Source organism: Coregonus lavaretus, assembly GCF_964263955.1.
Source record: "Coregonus lavaretus genome assembly, chromosome: 28".
Classification (NCBI taxonomy): domain Eukaryota; kingdom Metazoa; phylum Chordata; class Actinopteri; order Salmoniformes; family Salmonidae; genus Coregonus; species Coregonus lavaretus.
This window is the reverse complement of record NC_140015.1, coordinates 33,090,344-33,113,070: the sequence shown is the minus strand read 5'-3', so window position 1 is coordinate 33,113,070 and position 22,727 is coordinate 33,090,344. Positions and strand designations below refer to the sequence as shown.

The following is a 22,727-nucleotide window of genomic DNA, read 5'->3' as shown; positions in this document are numbered from 1 at the left end:
TAAAAGGTTAGAACTCACATCAGTCTTCTGAAAACCTAACCCTGGGGATAGGGTTGTCCCTGGGATAGGGACAATTACACACATGTTTATGCAAAAGACCCACCAAAATGGCTTTCCAAGAGTGTTCCTGAGTGGTGTAGTCTGTCCTGAATTAAATCTGCTTTAAAAAATCTGAGACAAGGTTTGAATATTGCTGTCTATCAACGATTCACATATGTTGTAGCTTAGACCCTACTTTACGTCATCACGTTTGTGTTGTGCCCACCATCGGTTGAGACACAACATGCTGTTGAATACAAGGTGGGTGTCATTTCAATCATAGAAATATAATTCATAGAATGGACCTATCCCTTCAGACCACTGCAATTTAGCTGGTACACCATTGAAATTTAAATTGTATTGAAATTCTAACTTCTAATTACTACCACAAAAATTGTGGCCAGTCCAGCCACCGTCGAATGTCGACTTAAATGGTCATGTCTATTCTATTATCTATATTTCTATGATTTCAATAGGTTTCCTATGGAGGATTTGACAGTATAATGTAAAACAACATTCACATTCAAGTCAACGTTCTCTGATGTGTGGACCTCCAACTGTCTTTGTGGTACAATTTAAAAAGTTGAAATTTCAATTTGATTCCCATTTTAGTACATTTATCAGCCAAAACATGACACCCACCCTGTATTTAAGACCATGTTGTGTTTCAACCGATGGCGGGCACAACACAAAAATCTCTGATAATGTAAAATAGGGTCTAAGCTACAACGTGAATATGAAAATAAATTGGAGTTTAAGCGTTTTTAGGTAATTGACGTTTAAGGTTTCAGAAAATATATTATAAAAACCACTTTTTACAAATAAATTATAAAATAGTTTGATAACCTTGTTTGTAAGCTTTTAAATTATATCAATCTCAACCGTTTATCTTTTCCAGTGATGAAGACATGGATGTCTCATGCTATGGTGGGGTATGCAAAATAGGTGAACTTTGAGCAACTTTATCTCTTGAATGTTTTGGCATTCAGGTCCAAAATGTCACTTTTTGAGCACTTCTACAATGGGCAAATATGTATGGAAGGTTTCTTTCAAATCAAAAGGAGTGCCGTCAAAAAATAAATACATTCAAATAAATGTAAACTGTAGACTCTTTGTTTCTACTGGGAAAGTGGTTGAGCATTGTATATGTCTTAAATGAGTTGGGTTGGATTTTTACTGTTTATGGTTTTGTACCATTTAATGTTCCTCTACTTGTGGTTGTTGACGCCTCTCTGCCTTCTGGTTTTTAATCAGCACACTGTTTATTAGTTTATTATGCCCAGGCCTTTCATAAGGACTATTGTCTTGGTGGTGTGTGTGTGTTATTGTATCCCATTCAGACCTGGGTTTAAATACTTTTCTAAATCTTTCAAATACTTTGAGCATTTGCATTAGCCTGCCTGGAGTAACAGATGGGTGGGGTTTGCACTTTTGTGACTATTCTATTGGTTCCATTTCACCAGGTAACCTCAATCAAGCACAGCCTAAGTAAAAATAATGTTTTCATATTATTTGAACCCAGTTCTGATCCCATTTAGATGCATAGTTTGTTATTCTTGGCAAGGGCTCAATGTAGAGAGAGAGGTTTCCTCCATATAACGTGTGTTTGTGTGTTCTTTTCTCCTTTCCCCAGATGGGCATGTCCCCGTCCAGGATGCCCCAGGTGCAAGGCATGATGGGACAGCACGCCAACAGCATGGTGGGACAGACAGCCAATCAGAGCCAGTTCATGCCCCAGAGCCAGTTCTCCCCCAACACCGCCCCTGGCGGGGGCATGAATATGAACAACGTGGGCTCCCTCGGCCAGCCGCAAGCACAGGCAGCTGTCACTCAGGTGAGGAGGGAAAGACACACACACAGATGGGGCTAGTAATCTGTTGCATTGATCATCTCTGCTGTTGGTTTGGTCATATTTGAAGAAGCTGAGTATGGGTTGTATGGGTTCATGGTTGTCAATATAAGTGTAGTGTTAGAATATGTATGTGTCTGAGTGGGTAGGTTTGTAACAGAGTGTGCGTATGTGTGTGAATATGTAATGGTAGATAGAACTCTAACTGTAACTTCTGTATTTCCCCCCCATCCAGCAGCAGAACTCTAACCTGTCCCTGGGCCCCCTGCCCCGCGCCACCCCTCCGCCCAACGCCTCCGCTAACCTGCAGCAGCTCCAGCATCCCCACTCCCACCCACCCCCCCAGGCTCAGCCTTCACCGTCCTCCACCCCCACCCACGTCCCCAGCGGCGGCCCCCCCGCCCGGCCCCCCTCGACCCTGGGCATGCAGTCCCCTGCCGCCCCCTCTCAGCCGCTCACGCCCCTGCAGCATCAGCAGCCGGGGACCCCCAGCCAGACGCAGCAGCACCCCAGCACGCCGGTAAAACACCTGCTTAGGATCCACAACACTCTTTTTTTTATAGGGACGTCTTCCTGACCTGGTGAACTGACGAGGAGAACTCATGTTATATCCTTTCACTAGGGCCAAGAGTGTTTCCTGGTTAGATCATATAGTCAGGAAATAAATAAACAGATGCTCTTTTTGAAGCACACTTTGTTACTATCAAAGCACCTCAGTGCTCTCATGCAGCTTTTCCACATTTTAAAAGGTATATTGAAGGAACAGCATGCTTGGAGTGATACTAAAGGTTTATTAAGCAGGCGTTTATTTCACATGCCAGCTCTTAATGACTTGTTGTGCCAGTCAACAGTTATAGCCAGCACCCAGCCTTTGCTTTGAAGCGATAATATTAAATATCTCTAATTTTTCCCCTCTAGCTGTCCCAGACGCCAGCCAGTATAGATAACCGCATGCCCACCCCAGGCTCGGTGGCAGAGGTCCACTCCCAACAGGCCCCGCCAGACATGGCCCAAACAGAGCCCAAAGACGAGGAGGACGACGAGGACGATGACTGTGGCTCGGGGAAAAAGCAGCCCAGCGACTTCAAAATGGAGGTGAGAACTTAAACTTGTAGTCCTAGAATCAATATTGACTACAAGACTCTTGACCAACCAGAGCCTTCTATTTATATGTACAGTATGAATGCACGTGCTCTTGATTGAAATGTTCAAATTCATATGAACTCATCTTGTTTATCTGGTACTGTGGCCTCCGTTGCCCTCCATCTTTCTAAATGTAGTGTCCTACAGATTTGTTTAAGTGCACCCTCTAAATGTAGCTGTGCCCCATAGCAGGATGAAGACACAAAAGACACCAAACCCTTCACGGTCAAGAAGGAGGAGCCAGACGGGGCGGGGCCTAAGCAGGAGCCAATGGAGACGAAGGAGGAGAAGAAGCCGGAGATTAAGAAGGAACCCGAGGAGGAGGGCGGGGCCAACGGCTCGGCAGCATCCACCTCCCCCACCCAGAACCGCAAAAAAAGTGAGGACCTGGTTTTGTGTAAAACTAGCCGGGGCCAGGAGTTTTTCCTATTTTTTTCTGACTAGTAGTTTTTCCACAGCTGGTCCTATCTTATTGCATCTCTGGCCTCAGTCATGTTAGTCCTCACCTTTGCCCTGTTTAGTTTAGTTTATTAGGATCCCAATTAGCTACTGCACATGCAGCAGCTACTCTTCCTGGGGTCCACATAAAACATACAAATACATGACAAAGTACAGAACAGTAATAGACAAGAACAACAGAAGATATTACATTACATTCAAAATAAAAATAAAATAAGAGTTGTATATTGGAAAGACGCCAGGAGACAACAAAAATACTATTTACACACTATTCATACATATTCTTATATACAGTTAAAGAGATCTTTAGAAAGAGGAGAGGCGATGTGATACAATATGTTGTGTGTTTTTTAAAGCTAAACTTGCTTTTTGCCTGCGTAACCTCCACTATGAGACTGCTTTATGCATAACTGAGCGGCGCATTAAATCTGTTTTTGGTTTGGGTACCGTGAAGAAACCCATAGTGGTGTGACTGGTGTGGTATGTATGTCTGTTTTGAAGTGTATGCAATAGATTATACAAGTGGTTAGGCATTTTCAACACACAAATGTTTCTTAAAAAGACTAGAATTAGTACATTTCTCCTCAACCCTCAACCATGAAAGACTATCATGCATGTTGTTGATATTTGTTCTGTGTGTGCTGCTCTGTTCTGAGCCAGCTGCAACTTTGCTAGGTTTTTCTTTGCTGCACTTGACCATATTACCGGACAGTAATCAAGATGATCAGAGGCTGAACAACTAGTACAGTTGATCTTTGTGTCAAAAACACAGAACATATTTTTATAAGACATGCCTCTCTCCCCATCTTCACAACAATTTGTCAATATGTTTTGACCATGACAATGGACCCTGTGAAGACACTGAAGCGTTCTGAACGTCACAGATAGAACTAGAATAAATAGAGCTTTCACGATGCCCTGTTACCACATGACAGATTATATTTTTGTTCTACATGATACATTTCTATGTTCTACGTGATCGATCTGAATAGAGCCCTGACTGCTCTGTCCTCCCTGCAGTCTTTAAGCCAGAGGAGCTGCGCCAGGCCCTGATGCCCACACTAGAGGCCCTCTACAGACAGGACCCAGAGTCCCTACCCTTCAGACAGCCTGTCGACCCTATGCTGCTGAGCATCCCCGTGAGTACAAACGCACGCGCACACTGCATACACACACACACACACACACACACACACACACACACACACACACACACACACACAGTATGTACACACACTGCATGTATACACACTTAGATAGTCGTTCACCCTGAGAGTCTCTCTTGATTGGCTATGCCTAGTCATGTATTGATATGAAAACAAATGACAAATCTTTAAATTGATTGACTCGTTACTCAATTCTATACAGATTTCATAGCTATGTGCCGAGGCTCAATAAGAATTAAGGATCTCTCTCATCCATGTCCATATCATTCTGGTCAGTGAAACAATGCAAATTCGAATGATGCTGACGATCAATATCAGTTAAGCTCTCTCTCATAAACAGATTTCATTGATTGTACTGAAGCTTGATAGTGAATGATAAAGCACTCTCATAACCATGTAATTCTTGTCAAGACACAATGCAACGCTGATTCCTGTGACTGTACTGTCAATATCACTTAGCTCTCTTCTAACCATTCCCCTCCACCCCCCCAGGACTACTTTGACATAGTGAAGAAACCTATGGACCTGTCCACTATAAAGCGTAAGCTGGACACGGGTCAGTACCAGGAACCCTGGCAGTACGTGGAAGACATCTGGGTCATGTTCAACAACGCCTGGATCTACAACCGCAAGACGTCCCGCGTCTACAAGTACTGCTCCAAGCTGGCCGAGGTGTTTGAGCTGGAGATAGACCCCGTCATGGTCAGCCTGGGGTACTGCTGCGGCAGGAAGGTGAGACGGAAAGGGAGGGAAGGAGGAGGGATGTTGGTGGAGGGAAGCGAAGGAGTAGAGCGGGAGGTTAGAGGTGTTTGAGCTGGAGATAGACCCCGTCATGGTCAGCCTGGGGTACTGCTGCGGCAGGAAGGTGAGACTGAGGGAGTAGAGGAAGGGAGGCTACAAGTTTTGTGATCTGGAGAAACTCCGATCTAACTGTAGGTTATCATTAGGGTCAAGAGAAACTCTCAGCTCTAACTATCTGTAGGTTATCATTAGGGTCAGGAGAAACTCTCAGCTCTAACTATCTGTAGGTTATCATTAGGGCCAGGAGAAACTCTCAGCTCTAACTATCTGTAGGTTATCATTAGGGCCAGGAGAAACTCTCAGCTCTAACTATCTGTAGGTTATCATTAGGGCCAGGAGAAACTCTCAGCTCTAACTATCTGTAGGTTATCATTAGGGCCAGGAGAAACTCTCAGCTCTAACTATCTGTAGGTTATCATTAGGGCCAGGAGAAACTCTCAGCTCTAACTATCTGTAGGTTATCATTAGGGCCAGGAGAAACTCTCAGCTCTAACTATCTGTAGGTTATCATTAGGGCCAGGAGAAACACTCAGCTCTAACTATCTGTAGGTTATCATTAGGGTCAGGAGAAACTCTCAGCTCTAACTATCTGTAGGTTATCATTAGGGTCAGGAGAAACTCTCAGCTCTAACTATCTGTAGGTTATCATTAGGGCCAGGAGAAACTCTCAGCTCTAACTATCTGTAGGTTATCATTAGGGCCAGGAGAAACTCTCAGCTCTAACTATCTGTAGGTTATCGTTTTTACTGGGTAACATTAACATTGACCTACGGCGGTCCTTACAAAGATTTGAACACTTGACTTGACATGATTAACGTTTTGACTCCCTGTGGCACTTGTGACACTGAGTGTGATTCCCAAATGGCACCCTATTCCCTATGTAGTGCACTATACCCAATGGGCCCTGGTCAAAAGTAGTGCACTTCATAGGGAATAGAGTTCCATTTGGGATGCATGCCTGGGACTATGCATACCAGTGAAAGGAGAACTTTCAGAGGAACACTAGGGTTTAATTCGGGGGAATCTGTCGACAGGTCTGACCTGGCTGAATGCTAAACAGTGTAGAAGTAGAATGGACCTAACAATGTCTCAACAACAGTGTCTCCACTAACCCTTTCTCCCTGTGCTCCTCCACAGTATGAGTTCTCACCCCAGACCCTCTGCTGCTATGGCAAGCAGCTGTGCACCATCTCCAGAGACGGCACCTACTACAGCTACCAGAACAGGTAAGACCACACGCCGGGGGGGTATGGAGGTGAGTGGGGGGAGGAAAGAGAGAGAGGGTGGTAAGTAGGCAGGACTGGTGCTACTGAGAAGGAAAGGGGGAGATGAGGAGAGAGAAGGGGAATAGGATTGTGCTCTCACAGCATATTGTAATGTTAGTTTAGGTACATGAAAAACAATGAATATTTATGATGAGAGTATTCTAAGATGGTATTTCACCAGAGGGGTTTGGTACATACTATATACTGGAAGTGTTACATGGTGTTAAACGGAGTGTAGCCTACATAGACAGGATCTTAGGTTTCCCTGTAAGCCCTATGTGTTGCAATATCAGCAGCACTGCTCCCCCTGCTGTTCACAAATTGCTAATGCACTTCACTAGCCCCAAATATTGCATCCATTCCGATGCATTGCAGTTGCATGTAGTACAGTTATTCTCAACTCAGCGCAATGAGGCTAGTTAGGGTTAACTACTCTATCCCATCTGGAAGCAAGTTGGTGCATTTTACCCAAATTTAAGAAGTAATTTCAACAAAAAGTGTTCTTATGAAAAGGTGACAAGGAGAGGTGTTCCATATGTCTGTGATGTGTTCTGGATGCTTCCCCCTCTCTCCCCTACATCACCAGAGCTGGCATTCACTCTAACAGTCTCTCCCAACTGACATCATTATCATATCATATGCCTGCTGCGTGTTACTAAAGCTTTATGTGGAGAAGTAGTCGAACTTAGTAGTTCAGCAAATTAAAATTGACTAATGATTTACTTTGCTCATATAAATATTACTGTTATTACCGTCAACATAGTTAGCATTCCTGTGTTATTTCATTATGCTTGTGTGTGAATGACTGTCATGACCGTTCCCATGGTGACTAACGTTTTCTACCTTCACTCTGCTTGTCTCTGTCCTCTTGTCTCTGTCCGCTGCCTGTGTTATGCTGTTCCATTCTACCATCCATTCTGCCACCCTGCCACCCGTATGCTGGTTTGCCAACTTTCCCTGTGCTTCTGCCATTGTGTGTGCCCGCTCCAGCTCACCCAAATATGGCCTTGTTGCCGACAGGTATCACTTCTGTGAGAAGTGCTTCAACGAGATCCAGGGCAACAGCGTCACCCTGGGAGACGACCCGGCACAGCCACAGACGTAAGTTTGTTGTGGAATCTGTGGTAAAGTTTTTGTCAATACATTGAAAAACACAGGGAAACAATACTGGGTTTGATTCGGATTAGTTTCGTAGGTGTTTTTGACGACATTCTGGGGCGAATCCTAACTTTCACTTAACTTGAATTTTCACTTAGTCTCCCATTGATATCGATGCATGACTAAATGAACATTTTGTTAGTGGAAGTAACCGTCTTTAAGTCTCCACTGATTCCATCTTTCCCTAGTGAATATCCTTAGTCCATAATGACTATAAATACTGGTCCGGAAGTGGTAGACTAAGCTAATTATAGTCAAATCTGTATTCATATGAGTGGGCTGCATGTTTAGAGTATCAGAACTGATTCTATCTGGTCACCCGTTGTCTCTCCATCCTCCAGTATGATCTCTAAAGACCAGTTTGAAAAAAAGAAGAACGACATGTTGGATCCAGAACCGTGAGTATTTGTGTACCTGAACCTTAACGTCTCAACCTGTTTACGTTTGATGGGCTTTTAGCCCTTTTCATTCTGCTTTAAAGCTTCTAAATCCGTTGGCTTTGAGACATCATGGTATTGAGTAGACAGTACAGTATGCATCACAGTATTGGATTTATTTGGACCATTTAAAAACACAAGTCAGCCACACAAGTTGATACACTGCATTTCAAATCATTGAGGATGAAAGTATTGTCCTGAGAGGAGAAATCTGTGCCAAACAAAGAAATTAAAGTAAATAACCATTGATGGTGAATAGTGTATGGGCCTTGTCTCTTGCACTTCTCCCTCGCTTTTTCCGTTCAATCACAGAGCATAAGATGACCGCCCCAAGTACATGGGCAACGGTGAAAATTCTAATTTACATTTTATGTAACTGGCTGCATTACTATCAGTCACTGACATTTACCACTGTACATTTTTAAAGGGGTGTATATCAAGGTTCGGGGTCAATTCCATTTCAATTGCGAATTTAATGAATTGAAGTCACTTCCTTAATTGACCCAACTCTTGTACATACAGTTATCCAGTGTATCAGTATTTTGTCTCATGCCCATATGTCAGTCATCTGTTGCATCTATTGCCCGCTCTGCAAAATCTGTGCAACAATAAAGTGTCTTCTTGGAGACTGAGGTGTTGGTGTCCCTTCTCTGACCAGCCTTCTCTCTCTCTTTCTTCACACAGGTTTGTTGAATGTAAAGACTGTGGACGGAAGATGCACCAGATCTGTGTGCTGCATTATGATGTCATCTGGCCATCGGGGTAAGCCTTGTTCCCTTTTCTCATTTATTAAATTTTTTATTTTACCTTTATTTAACTAGGCAAGTCAATTAAGAACATTCTTATTTACAATGACGGCCTACACCGGCCAAACCCGGACGACGCTGGGCCAATTGTGCGCCGCCCTATGGGACTCCCAATCACGGCCGGTTGTGATACAGCCTTGAATCAAACCAGGGGGTCTGTAGTGACGCCTCAAGCACTGAGATGCAGTGCCTTAGACCGCTGCGCCACTCGGGAGCTCATGTACCCCTTAACAGACTAACACCCCTATATGTCTTCTGATCAGTGTTGATGATATGCTTCAACAAGCTATTTGACATTTCCACTTATCTTTCCCTCAGCTTCATTTGCGACAACTGTCTGAAGAAGTCCGGTAAGACGAGAAAGGATAACAAGTTTGCAGCCAAAAGTAAGTTTGAGTGTGTGTTGAATAATTGTGGTGATCTGAGTGGATCCACCATTGTATAGGTGATATGTATGTGTGATCAGAGTTATTTCAGTAACTCGTGATGAGGACGTGAGTTTTGATATGACCTGCATCTGTATAACCTGTAAGACAACTAAAGTATTTGATGGCATCTGTCTCGCAGGGCTACAGACGACGAGGTTGGGAATGTACATCGAGGACCGGGTGAATAAGTACTTGAAGAGGCAGAACCATCCTGAGGCCGGGGAGGTGTTTGTTCGGGTGGTGGCCAGCTCCGACAAAAATGTTGAGATCAAACCTGGCATGAAATCTAGGTAAGGAAGGACTGCAGCTGGTACAACAGTGAAATGGACCCTTATCAATACTTTTAAAAACATTTTATTGGACATGAGGTTGAGAGATGATTATTATAATAAAGTTGTCTTCCAAGAGTTGCTCCAATATGTTTCTCATCTTCAGTTTGCTCCTTTGTTCATGCACCTTGGTTGGAAAGGGATGGAGCGGTAGTGTTCTTGATAGTGCTGAGGAGTTTCTGTGGCAGAAGGAGTCTACACCGTTAATGATGAGTGATGTTCCATGTGGTTGTGGATGTGGTGATTTCTCCCTTACTAGTAAAAGCACTATATAAATCTGTTTAACTCACTCATTAATTGATTAGCTGTGTTTGTCTCCTCAGGTTCGTGGACTCGGGTGAAATGCAGGAGACCTTCCCTTACAGAACCAAAGCACTTTTTGCGTTTGAGGAGATTGACGGCGTGGACGTGTGTTTCTTCGGCATGCACGTCCAGGAGTACGGCTCCGAGTGCGCCTTCCCCAACACCAGGTAAACACTTTATAACCTAGTAATAACACAACATAATTCACTCCTTCCCCAACACCAGGTAAACACTTTATAACCTAGTAATAACACAACATAATACACTCCTTCCCCAACACCAGGTAAACACTTTATAACCTAGTAATAACACAACATAATACACTCCTTCCCCAACACCAGGTAAACACTTTATAACCTAGTAATAACACAACATAATACACTCCTTCCACAACACCAGGTAAACACTTTATAACCTAGTAATAACACAACATAATACACGCCTTCCCCAACACCAGGTAAACACTTTATAACCTAGTAATAACACAACATAATACACTTCTTAAAATACACTTAACAGTAATACACGCCTTCCCCAACACCAGGTAACTAACACTTCAGAACGAGGAGGAGGAGGATGGTGATAATATATGTAGTATTCTTTTAAAGAGTAGAGTATATACTGTTCTGAACAGTAGCCTACGTAATTGAGTATTTTTTTTTTTTTTTTTTTTTTTTTTTTACCTTTATTTAACCAGGAAGGGCTCATTGAGATTTAAAATCTCTTTTTCAAGAGCGTCCTGGCCAAGATAGGCAGCACCAAGTCATTACAAAAAATTACAGACAGACAACATGAAAAACTACAAGTAATCTAGTAAAAACCATTCATGAATTCACAAGAGTATAACAATATCAAAAACAGCAAATTTAAAAACATTGACAGGTCAGGGAATCAGCCTCAAAATCCTTCATCAGAGATTTAAAAACACCAATCGGGACAAGTTCTTCCAGTTTAAAATTATTTTGTAAGGTGTTCCAAGACGATGGCGCAGAGTACATAAAAGACCTTTTACCAAATTCAGTTCGGACATTTGAAACAGTTAGCAGGATAAAGTCCAGTGAACGAAGAGAGTACCCACCACATTTCTGAACAATAAAAATGCCCAAATAAAAAGGTAGTAAACCCAAAATGGCTTTGTAAATAAAAGTATACCAGTGACTGAGCCTACGAGTGACTAGAGAAGGCCAGCCAACCCTGGTATACAAAGTACAGTGGTGCGTAAGGGTTTTGCAGTTTAAAATAAATCTCAAAGTACCATGATAAAGAGTGTCAATTGATCTCAAACACTGAGCGGAAGCATTCATATATAAAATATCCCCATAGTCTAGTAAAGGCATAAATGTAGCTGATACTAGCCTCCTTCTGGCTTCAAAAGAAAAACAGGCCTTATTCCTAAAATAAAATCCCAATTTCAGCTTCAATTTTTTTGTAAGTTGTTGAATATGCAATTTAAAAGAGAGGCCGTCATCAATTAGAATTCCAAGATATTTATATGAGGTTACAACCTCAATCTCCTTGCCCTGACAGGTAGTAACAGGTGAAAGGTTCAGAGGTCTATTTCTTGCATTAGAAAACACCATTAGTTTAGTTTTGTCAGTATTGAGGATAAGCTTCAATTGACACAAGGTATGTTGAACAGTATAAAAAGCAGTTTGCAAGTTCTGGAAAGCTTTTGTAAGAGATGAGGCACAACAGTAAATAACAGTATCATCAGCATAAAAATGAAGTTGTGCATTTTGGACATTTTTGTCTAAATCATTAATATAAATAGTGAATAAGAGAGGACCAAGTACAGAGCCCTGGGGCACACCATTCAGGACAGACAATTTAACAGACATAAGCCCATCAAATTGAGTGCACTGAGTTCTATCAGACAGATAGTTAGCAAACCATGCAACTGCATGCTCCGAAAGACCTACACTCAACAATCTCTGCCTTAGTATAGCATGATCAACTGTATCAAAAGCCTTAGAGAGATCAATAAAAAGTGAGACACAGTGCTGTTTTTTGTCAAGGGCTTCAGTGATATCATTTAAAACCTTAATGGCTGCTGTAATTGTGCCATGCTTCTTCCTGAAGCCCGATTGATACATTGATAAAATAGAGTTAGTAAATAAAAACTCTTTTAGCTGTTCACTTACAAGGGTTTCAAGTATTTTCACCAGGGGTGACAGCTTTGAGATTGGCCTATAATTATTTAAAAGAGTTGGATCTCCCCCTTTTAAAAGTGGTAGGACAAATGCTGATTTCCAGATCTTTGGAATTTCATTACATTCCAAGGTTAGATTGAACAGATATGTAAGTGGTTCAGCTATGAAATCAGCTGCCAGATTTAAAAAGCAGGGATCCAAAAGATCAGGACCTGCAGGCTTTCTTTGATCTAAGGATTTCAGGGCTTTATGTACCACCTGCACTGAGAATGGCAGAAAACTACAAGTTTGACCAGCTCTCACTGGTTCATCCACACAGGGTTGTACAGAGACAGAGGACACTGGTTCATCCACACATGGTTGTACAGAGACAGAGGACACTGAATCAAACAGCCTACCAGATGATACAAAGTGCTCATTGAAACAATTCAGCATTTCAGTTTTGTCATATATAGCAACAGAGTCCTTCAAAACACATGACGGTAATTCATTAACATTACTGTTACCAGACATAGACTTAATAGCATTCCAAAACTTTCTAGGGTCATTCAGGTTATCAGTGGTAACAGACATAAAATATTCAGACTTGGCCTTCCTGAGAAGAAAAGAACACTTGTTTCTTAACTGCCTAAAAATAAGCCAATCAGCATCAGAACAAGATTTCCTTGCTTTAGCCCAGGCTAGATTACGGTCGTGAATAATACAAGACAGCTCAGAAGAAAACCATGGATTATCCCGCCCTTTAACCCTGAACCTGCGGAATGGTGCATGTTTGTTTACTATTTGGAAAAAACCATCATGAAAGAATATCCAGGCAGTTTCCACATCAGGGATAAGCTCAATCTTGCTCCAGTCAAAATAAAACAAATCATGAAAGAAAGCCTGCTCATTAAAACACTTCAAATTTCTCTTACGAATAAAACGTGGATTTGTCTTTGGAACCTTAGTATTTCTAACAGCAACAACAGCACAATGGTCACTTAAATCATTACAAAAAACACCAACCGCAGAATATTTATGTGGAACATTTGTCAATATCAAATCAATCAGGGTAGATTTATCAGGGCATTTAAGATTTGGGCGAGTGGGTGAATTAATCAACTGGGTAAGATTCATAGAATTACAAAACATTTTTAAATCATCAGACACCGGCTTTAACCAACACCAGTTGAGATCACCAATCAAGATCATTTCACTGTAAAGAAGTTTAGACATAAGGTGCGTCAAAGAAGAAAATGCATCACCAAGAGCAGAGGGGGGTCTATAACAGCCAATCACAGTTATAGAGAGGCCCTTTGAAACCTCAATATTCAAAGCAAGAAATTCCAACTGTTTACAAATAGTTTCAGACTTTGCCACACTTACATGGAATTTAGATTTTACATATATAGCCACACCCCCACCTTTCTTAACCCGATCTGCACGATAAACATTGTAACCACTTATACAAATATCCTTATCAAAAATAGACTTGCTGAGCCAGGTTTCCGAAAACACAATTACATCAGCATCAGTTGATTTAGCCCAAATCCTAACCCCATCAATTTTTGACAACAGGCTGCGTACATTTAAATGAAAAATACCAAAACCAGATCTTGATTTAAAATCAGAGGGGGTTTGGAGACATTGCATATCAGGGCCAGGGTTAGGTTGCACGTTACCTGATATCAACAACAAAAGAATAACTAGGCACCTCTGTTTAATAACCTTGCACGGCTTCTCTTTTTTAAGAGACCTACTGCAAGCAAATTCTACAAGTGAGTTTCCAGACAATACAAAACAGTCATTTAAAACCATTAGACTTTGGTAGTGACACAAATTCGTACTGTTCACATCATGCCACAAATGCATCGGCACTTGGACGAGTGGACCGAGTGAAAAAGAGCGAGTTCCTGCAGACAAAATGTCTAATGGACGCGAGAGTACATTGTCAGATGTACTCACCCTGCGACAATGTTCGTTTTCTCCAGAGTTCAATAAAGTCAGTGCACAAAGCAATACCACGTAAATTGTCATTTTCTCTGACCAAAAAACAAGAGGCCAACGAAGGTAAGTGGAGAGAGGGACAGCGTGTATGTGAGTCAATGTGAGTGTTTGCGCGTGTGAGTAGATTGGGTGTTGAGGGCGATAGAGAGAACGGGTTGAGCTGCCACTGACAGCCAGGCGAAGAGCTAGGAGCAGCTCGGACAAGACACTCCGCGGACTAACGAGGAACTCAGGCCAGCCAGAGATAGGGTTACTTTGGTAAACTTCAAGTAATGAAGTTCCGAGTTGAGGAGGACCCGTGATCTTTACACCAACAAAAATAAAATAGTTTGCACTACGCAACAACGAAGTTACGCAACCATAAATAAATAAATAGATTATTAGTAGGTTAAAATGTACTAGTCACAAACAAACGACTTGACAAACGACTTGACATGCTGCCATCTTGGCCAAAGTATTGGAAGACTTAAGAGTGCAAGGCTTGCGATTCTCTGCAAAGGGGACCAGCTTAGCTATAGTTGCCAGTGTAACACACCTAGTTAACCAGCTTAGCTATAGTTATCAGTAGCTATGTTTCCATGAACTTGTCCAGAGATTTTTAGACATTAAGAAAGTTTGCATAGAAAAGAAATGTGACAATTGCATGCTACGGTGCGTTTCCATTTAACTATCTTGTCGATTAAAAACAGCTGTATGTAATGACGTCACACCCCCCAAAAAATATGTTTTTGCAAAAGTCTACAGCGTAGAATAAAAATTAAGTGGTTGAAGTGTTTCCATTACCCATTTAGGCAAATTGCGCATTAGACCTAATACATTGGCGACAGCCTGTAGCCTATGCTCTCCCACATATCTGTTTCATGTCTCAGGTAGCCCGCAAAAGCCAGCATGACTAATATTTGCCATATTCTAATAATTTGCATGTGCCTACGTATCGCCATGGTGAAACTTGGACTCCTGTAGATCTGAAATAATTGGATGGTGGAACTTGCCAGCCAACCAGAAAGCAAGGCAAAGCAATTCAGGCATTGTTGAAAGTCAGGACAATCCTTATACTATAATTTTTTTATTTTGCAAGCAGGAGGCATTTATAGTTAAATGTGGAGTTGAGCTTTAGTTATGTGATGACATCGTTATTCGATCATCATCTTTTCGGAAAAAACAGTTTCCATCATTTGTCGCAATAAAGAAAGTTTGACAAAATAAAATTCCACCCTTGTCGAACGTATCAAAATGTTGTCGATCTTTAGGAAATGTATCCTATATCTGCAGTTTCCATTACACATTCCGCAAAGTTTTTTTTGTTGCAACATTTATTTTGTTGAATAAACCTGGGTCAATGGAAACCTGCCTAGTGACACACCTAGTTAACCAGGTTAGCTGTAGTTATCAGTGTAACACACCTAGTTAACCAGGTTAGCTGTAGTTATCAGTGTAACACACCTAGTGTTTCTCCTTGTCTTCTCTCCAGACGGGTTTACATATCGTATCTGGACAGTATTCACTTCTTCAAGCCCCGGGCGTTGAGGACGGCAGTCTACCACGAGATCTTGATAGGGTATCTGGAGTATGTCAAGAAACTCGGGTAGGTTTTCAATACCAGGGACAAACACCCCCATTCAATCATCACATTGCATGTCCATCTTAAAATACATATTGGGCTGGTTTCCTGGACACAGATTAAGCCTAGTTCTGGACTAAAAAGCACTTTCAGTGGAGAATATTCTTAGTCTAGGACAAGGCTTAATTTATGTCTGGAAAACCATCCCAGTGTGTGTCCAGGCAAGTTTAGGAATAACTAAATCTCGATTACATACTCATATTGCAATAATTTCTTAACGAAGAATATTCCCAAGATATTTGTCTCAGTACCTTGAAATACGTGATGTTGAACCTAAAAGCCGTCTTCTCCCTCCCTGGTCCCGTGCAGGTATGTGTATGGTCATATCTGGGCGTGCCCCCCCAGTGAAGGGGACGACTACATCTTCCACTGCCACCCGCAGGACCAGAAGATCCCCAAGCCCAAGAGGCTGCAGGAGTGGTACAGGAAGATGCTGGAGAAGGCCTTCGCAGAGAGGATCCTACATGATTTCAAGGTGAGACAAGAAGGGGACCCTGGCTGTGTTCATGAGGCGCCAAACAGAAGGCAAAGGATCGAAACTCTGAGGGACTCGTCTAGACTTGATACAATAAGAAATTGTCTTTTATAATGGTTTCTGTCATGGACCCATGCTTACTTTTCTTATAAAATGCTGTTTGAGTGTGGCATTATCCCGCACCATCACCCCCATCTGTACAGTCTAAGTAACAGGCGTCGTCTCTCTGTCTTCTCCAGGACATTTTCAAGCAGGCCACGGAGGACCGTATTACCAGTGCCAACGAGATGCCCTACTTCGAAGGCGACTTCTGGCCCAACGTGCTGGAGGAAAGCATCAAGGAGCTGGAGCAGGAGGAGGAGGAGAGGAAGAAGGAGGAGAACGTGGCCTCCTGCGAGACCCCCGAGGTAAGACTGAGTGCTGACAGGGAGTGCTTTGTACGATGGAGGGGTGGACCCAATCCGACCCCTAGACACCATGTCCTATGAATTTGTAGAGGTTTCAGAGGATTTCATTGGTGTAAGCAGTACGGCGAAAACTTCTACCTATCAGAGGAGAGGGCAGATTATGTTTTCTGATCCAGTGTCAGATTTCTGTCCTCCTGTCTGTAGGATTTAAACGCTTTCGTCAGCCACTTGGTCAAAACATGTCACCGACCTGTTCTTTTTTTTTTGCCATTTATTTATGGCCATGTGTCCTCCATCGCCTCTCTGTTAACAGAGTGTTGTCTCTCTCCCTCCCTCTCTCTCTCTCATCAGCACACTGCCGACAGCAAAAACGCCAAGAAGAAGAACAGTAAGAAGACCAATAAAAACAAGGGCAGCGTGAGCCGAGCCAATAAGAAGAAGCCCGGCATGCCCAATGTAGCCAACGACCTGTCCCAGAAGCTCTACTCCACCCTGGAGAAACACAAGGAGGTAGGCATCACTCACTCACTCCACCCGCTCCTATAACACTGCTGTTGTATTCTGTTCATACAGTCTGTGGTTGTAGTGGGGGAAATACTCTGTAAAGCCCTGTTACCTTCCTCATCTCTTACTCCTTTAGTTCAGTTGATCACAGTTTTTTAAGGACTTCTGTGGTCACAGTATCTGTAGAGGCTCTGATCCAATATTCACACTAGCATACCACTTAGATTGAAGCAATGCATTGAACATTCATTCTAACTGGTGTACTTGTCTGATTATCTGATGACTCGTGTCTCCCTCTCTCTCTACCTCCCTCTCCACCCTCTCCCTCAGGTGTTCTTTGTAATCCACCTGCACGCGGGACCCTCTGTCAACACCCTCCCCCCCATCATGGACCCAGACCCTCTGCTGACCTGCGACCTGATGGACGGCCGCGACGCCTTCCTCACCCTGGCCCGGGACAAGCACTGGGAGTTCAGCTCTCTGCGGAGGTGCAAGTGGAGCACCATGTGTATGTTGGTGGAGCTGCACAACCAGGGCCAGGACCGCTTCGTCTACACCTGCAACGAGTGTAAACACCACGTGGAGACACGCTGGCACTGCACCGTCTGCGAGGTAAGCCAGGGGGCGATAGTGCCCATTCATCACACATGCACCAACACACGCTCTTACAGAATGTAATACATGTATTTTGTCAGTTCGATTTTTGAAAACTAGAAGCAAAGAATGTACTTTATTGTATGTTTATTTCACTTTAAAATGTTGCATTTAGGAAGTATATTACTTTTTGGCTGTTTTTAGACATTGATATAGTGTACTCTGTCACACATTGCACTTGTATGATGCTAATATTTCACTCTGAAAAAGTTAACTTAGAGCATCATTTATTATAAGTTTATTCAAAGTATATGTTAACGTTGGGGCAGGTATTATGCAAATTAGACAGTGTGGGAATTCTGGGGGAACATGCTCCTGCAAGATAATCGATAAGTTGGCAAATTATTTTAAAGTTCCAATGCAGCTGTTTTGATCTCTATCAAATAATTTCTGGGTAACAATGAAGTACCTTTCTGTGGTTTGTTTTCAATTTAAATGGTCAAAAATTACAAAATAAAAGTTCTTAGCAAAGAGCAATTTCTCAAGCAGGAATTTTGCTAAGACTGTCTGGGAGTGGTTTGAGTGGGGAGGGTGAAACTGAAAATTAGCTGTTAATGGCAGAGAGGTTTGGAAACCGCTTTTTCTTATTGATCTATTAACTAATTTACCGCCTGGTTATGTCGCCATGGAAGGCCAAAACTCCCTCCCACCAAAACAGGCAGAAATGTCAAGCAGCCTTTTCAAACAGCTCTTACACTAAACGGGGCATTATCATCATTTTCGTAATTTCACAGTATTATTCCAACCTCGTATTGTGGAAATATCAAATACAGGAAAATAACGTTTTTGACTGCACTGGCCTTAAATACATTTTGTGATTAAATGTCATCACATTTGTTACAAGTTGGTGCAGGTATGTGTGTGCGTGTGTAACCATAGAAATATTATTGAGTGTAACCGTGATATGTGTTCTTCTCTCTCTCACAGGACTTTGACCTATGCATCAACTGCTACGCTGCCAAGGGCCACGAGCACAAGATGGTTAAGTGGGGCCTCGGGCTGGACGACGACAGCAACGGAGCGGGTGGCGCCGGGGCTGAGGCCTCCCAGAGCCCCCAAGAATCCCGTCGCCTCTCCATCCAGCGCTGCATCCAGTCCCTGGTCCACGCCTGTCAGTGCCGCAACGCCAACTGCTCGCTGCCCTCGTGCCAGAAGATGAAGCGCGTGGTGCAGCACACCAAAGGATGCAAGCGCAAGACCAACGGCGGCTGCCCCGTGTGCAAGCAGCTCATCGCCCTGTGCTGCTACCATGCCAAGCACTGCCAGGAGAACAAGTGTCCTGTGCCCTTCTGTCTGAACATCAAGCACAAGCTGAGGCAGCAGCAGCTCCAGCACCGCTTACAACAGGCTCAGATGATGAGGAGAAGAATGGCCACCATGGCCGGGCGGGGCATGGCGCCCCAGAGCCTTCCGTCGCCACCAACCTCTTCCACCCCCGGCACCCCAACCTCGGGCGGGCAGACCCCCAACACGCCCACCCACACTCCCCAGCCCTCCTTACCCAACAACCAGCCCCAGCAGCAGCCGCCCCCCAACGTGACAGCTGGCATGGCCCAACAACAACCCGGCTTCCCCAACAACGGGCGCACCAGCCAGCCGCCAACGCCGGTTCCACAAGGGGGCAAGCCGGGGCCCCAGTCTTCCCCCCTACATCAGGTGCAGTCACCCCTGCCCAACATACCCAACATGCCCCCCCAACAACAACAACAACATCTGATGCCCCAACAACAACAACAACAGCCCCCGCTTGCCGCTCTGAAGATGGCCCGGCACATAGAAATGGTGGCCAAGGCCAAGCAGCAGCAGCAGCAACAACAACAACAACAACAACAACAGAACTACAACATGAACATGCCCAACGGTGTGCCCATGAACCACCCCCGCATGGTGGGGCCTATGCAGGGCCAGATGGGGCCAGGGCAGATGATGGGGCCCAGGGGCCCCCAGGTGATGCAGGCCATGCAGCAGCAGGGCCAGTGGGGCCCCCAGGGGGGGATGCAGCAGAACCCCCTCCAGAACCCCCAGGCGGTCCAACAACAGCAGCAAGGCATCCCCCAGCAAGTTGGCCCAATGGCCCCCCAACAGGCTCAGGGAAACCCCACACAATTGATGCAGCAGCGGCCCATGATGCAGCAGCAGCCCGGCCTTCAGATGCCCGGTGGGGTCCAGATGCCCCCCCAGGCTCTCTCTCAGCAGCAGGGCATGACGCCCCAGCAACAGGGGGGCATGCCCCGGGGCATCCCAGGAAACATCGCCCCCAACGCCCTCCAGGACCTCCTGAGGACCCTCAAGTCGCCCAGCTCACCCCAGCAGCAGCAGCAGGTGCTCAACATCCTCAAGTCCAACCCCCACCTTATGGCCGCCTTCATCAAGCAGCGCACGGCCAAGTACCAGGCCAGCCAACTACCGGGCCAGCAGCAGCAGAACCCCCAACAACAACCGCAGAACCCCCAGGCGATGCTCGGAGGCCATGCTGGGATGCAGGCCATGGCTGCTGCCATGCAGGCTGGGGCGGTGCAGCAGAGGCCGGGGTTGGGCATGCCTCCCCAGCAGCAGCAGCCTGGCCCTCAGCAGGTTGGTGGCCCCCAGGGCATGGCCGCCATGGGCCCCCAGGGACAACAGCTGATGAACGCCGCCGCACACAACGGCAACCCCCAGCTCTACCGCAGGCAGCTACTCCGGATGCAACAGATGCAACAACAACAACAACAGCAGCAGCAGCAGCAACAACAACAACAACAACAACAACAGCAAGGAGCCATGCCCCAGGGCCTTCCAGGGCAGTTCACCCAGCAGCAGGGAGGGGCAGCCAGCTACTCCCAGCTCCGCATGCAGCAGCAGATGGCCATGCAGCTCCCCCCCATGGCCCAGATGGGGCAGCCCGGCATGGACGGGCCCCAGGCCCAGAACCTCCTCCAGCAGAGGATGCTCCAGCAGCAACAGCAGATGCTGAAGCAGCAGATGGGTTCTTCAGCCCAGGCCAACTCCATGAGCCCCCAGCCCCACATGCTCCAAGGACAGCCCCAGGGAGGAGCTCACCTGCCTGGCCAGGCCATGGGCAACACCCTGGGCAACCAGGTGAGGTCTCCAGCCCCGGTGCAGTCGCCCCACCCTCCCTCACAGCAGCCCCCACATTCCAGCCCCTCCCCCCGGATACAGCCCCATCCCTCGCCCCAGCACGCCAACCTCCACTCCGGCTCACCCCACCCCAGTCTGGGCGGCCCCATGCCAGGCTCCATGGACCAGGGACACATGGGCACGCCTGAGCAGAGCGCCATGCTCCCGCAGCTTAACACACCCAACCGTGGCGGGCTGAGCAATGACTTGAATATGGTGGGTGGCACCACAGGAGACTCACTCGAGAAGTTTGTTGAAGGATTGTAGCATTTTGTGACGAGAGACTCAAAAGGCCTTGTTTTGTTTTCTGTGTTTTCCACAAATAAGTTTTTGTACTGACTGCTATGTAAAGAGATGAGTCAGATGAGGCCTAAGGACTGTGAACCTTTCCTTAAACCAAGGGACTGCTATTTCTTCCAACAAAACGGAGGGATTTGAATAATTATTGCTGTTTAAAGTGGAGAATGGGGGAAAAAAACACATATATTTTTCGGTTCAGACCAGCCATGAAAATAATTTTGTTCTGGGCTTTCTGTTTGTTTTAATTGTTTATTTTATTTTGTTATGTCTCTGGACTTTTTTAAAGAAACCTTCAAAACAAAAAGTATTTCATTTTATTATTCAATGTTTTTATTTCGTACCTTTGCAAAAAAAAAAAAAAAAAACATAGCGTTTTTGTGTTGAAGATTGTAAAATAATTTTGTCTGGGAACTTTTTGTGCCAGGTTTTGCCTCTTCGCTCCCTCTTCATTCCTGGCTAATTTATTATTCTTATGTACAATTTTTCAAAAAGGACACATGCCTTTGGGTGAGACTTATTTTCTTTCCATACTGCAGAAGAGTCCTTGGGATATTAACGTATTTGTATAGAGCTAGGAACTATCGCACACCCAAACGCCACATTCAAGGTGTGCAAAACTGAGACTCGCACAAATGCTCGTTCGTCCACAGGTGCCGGAATGTTAATTTTCTACTGGCTTGGAACCAGTATTTCTGTCTTTCAGATGTTGGACATCTTTGTTGCTTTGTTTCTCCTTCGATCTAAAGAATCTAAAGTCTTGATCCCCCTGAGCTTAACTGTGGTGGGGGGTGTACCTTTTTGACTGCTTGCTGATTTGTGATTGGAGAGCGTTCTGTGCATTAAACTTGAATTGAGGTGGAAGTGTTCACAATTGTAAATCATGCAGGTTGACAATGTAAATATGCAGAAAAATAAGAATGAATCACTGTACAAACTGGTTAAAAATGACTCATTTCGTACTTATATACCATATTGTTAAATAAACTGTGTGCAAACAGACAACAATGGAGTTTGTGTATATTTTACATTTCTTGTGTGCATGGCGCTGGTGCAACTTTCTATATTTCAGCATCATGTAATGGTTTACCAAAAGGTGACTTGATTACATACAGCAAAACGTGCCATATAGGTGGTTGCAAACAGATAGTAAAATAATAGATTGCTGCACAGTGCACACCTATCTTAATCAGTCTACACAACAATGACATTCAATTAAAGGTAACTATTGGGACCTTTGGAACTGGCAACTTTAAACATGTAGATCTTTTTGTGTCTTAAATTGTAGATTTGTCTTAATGCAAATGTACTCTTATGCCGGGAATGGGGTTTT

At 44.4% G+C, this 22,727-nt stretch overlaps 1 protein-coding gene across 1 annotated transcript in view; it reads left to right on the top strand.

Moving 5' to 3' along the window:
• LOC311104526 (histone lysine acetyltransferase CREBBP-like) overlaps positions 1-22,396 on the top strand; it is a 74,572-nt gene extending 52,176 nt beyond the window's left edge. Inside the window, exons 13-31 of the mRNA XM_084146389.1 lie at positions 1,673-1,873; positions 2,124-2,408; positions 2,807-2,983; positions 3,221-3,410; positions 4,511-4,629; positions 5,149-5,388; positions 6,595-6,683; positions 7,743-7,823; positions 8,222-8,278; positions 9,002-9,079; positions 9,442-9,509; positions 9,691-9,841; positions 10,204-10,350; positions 15,791-15,904; positions 16,250-16,415; positions 16,655-16,822; positions 17,174-17,332; positions 17,657-17,938; positions 18,908-22,396. Of these exons, the coding sequence (XP_084002515.1) occupies positions 1,673-1,873; positions 2,124-2,408; positions 2,807-2,983; positions 3,221-3,410; positions 4,511-4,629; positions 5,149-5,388; positions 6,595-6,683; positions 7,743-7,823; positions 8,222-8,278; positions 9,002-9,079; positions 9,442-9,509; positions 9,691-9,841; positions 10,204-10,350; positions 15,791-15,904; positions 16,250-16,415; positions 16,655-16,822; positions 17,174-17,332; positions 17,657-17,938; positions 18,908-21,364 (5,229 nt within the window). The 3' untranslated portion in view covers positions 21,365-22,396. The remainder of the gene's footprint in view (positions 1-1,672; positions 1,874-2,123; positions 2,409-2,806; positions 2,984-3,220; positions 3,411-4,510; positions 4,630-5,148; positions 5,389-6,594; positions 6,684-7,742; positions 7,824-8,221; positions 8,279-9,001; positions 9,080-9,441; positions 9,510-9,690; positions 9,842-10,203; positions 10,351-15,790; positions 15,905-16,249; positions 16,416-16,654; positions 16,823-17,173; positions 17,333-17,656; positions 17,939-18,907) is intronic.
• Positions 22,397-22,727: the final 331 nt, after the last annotated feature.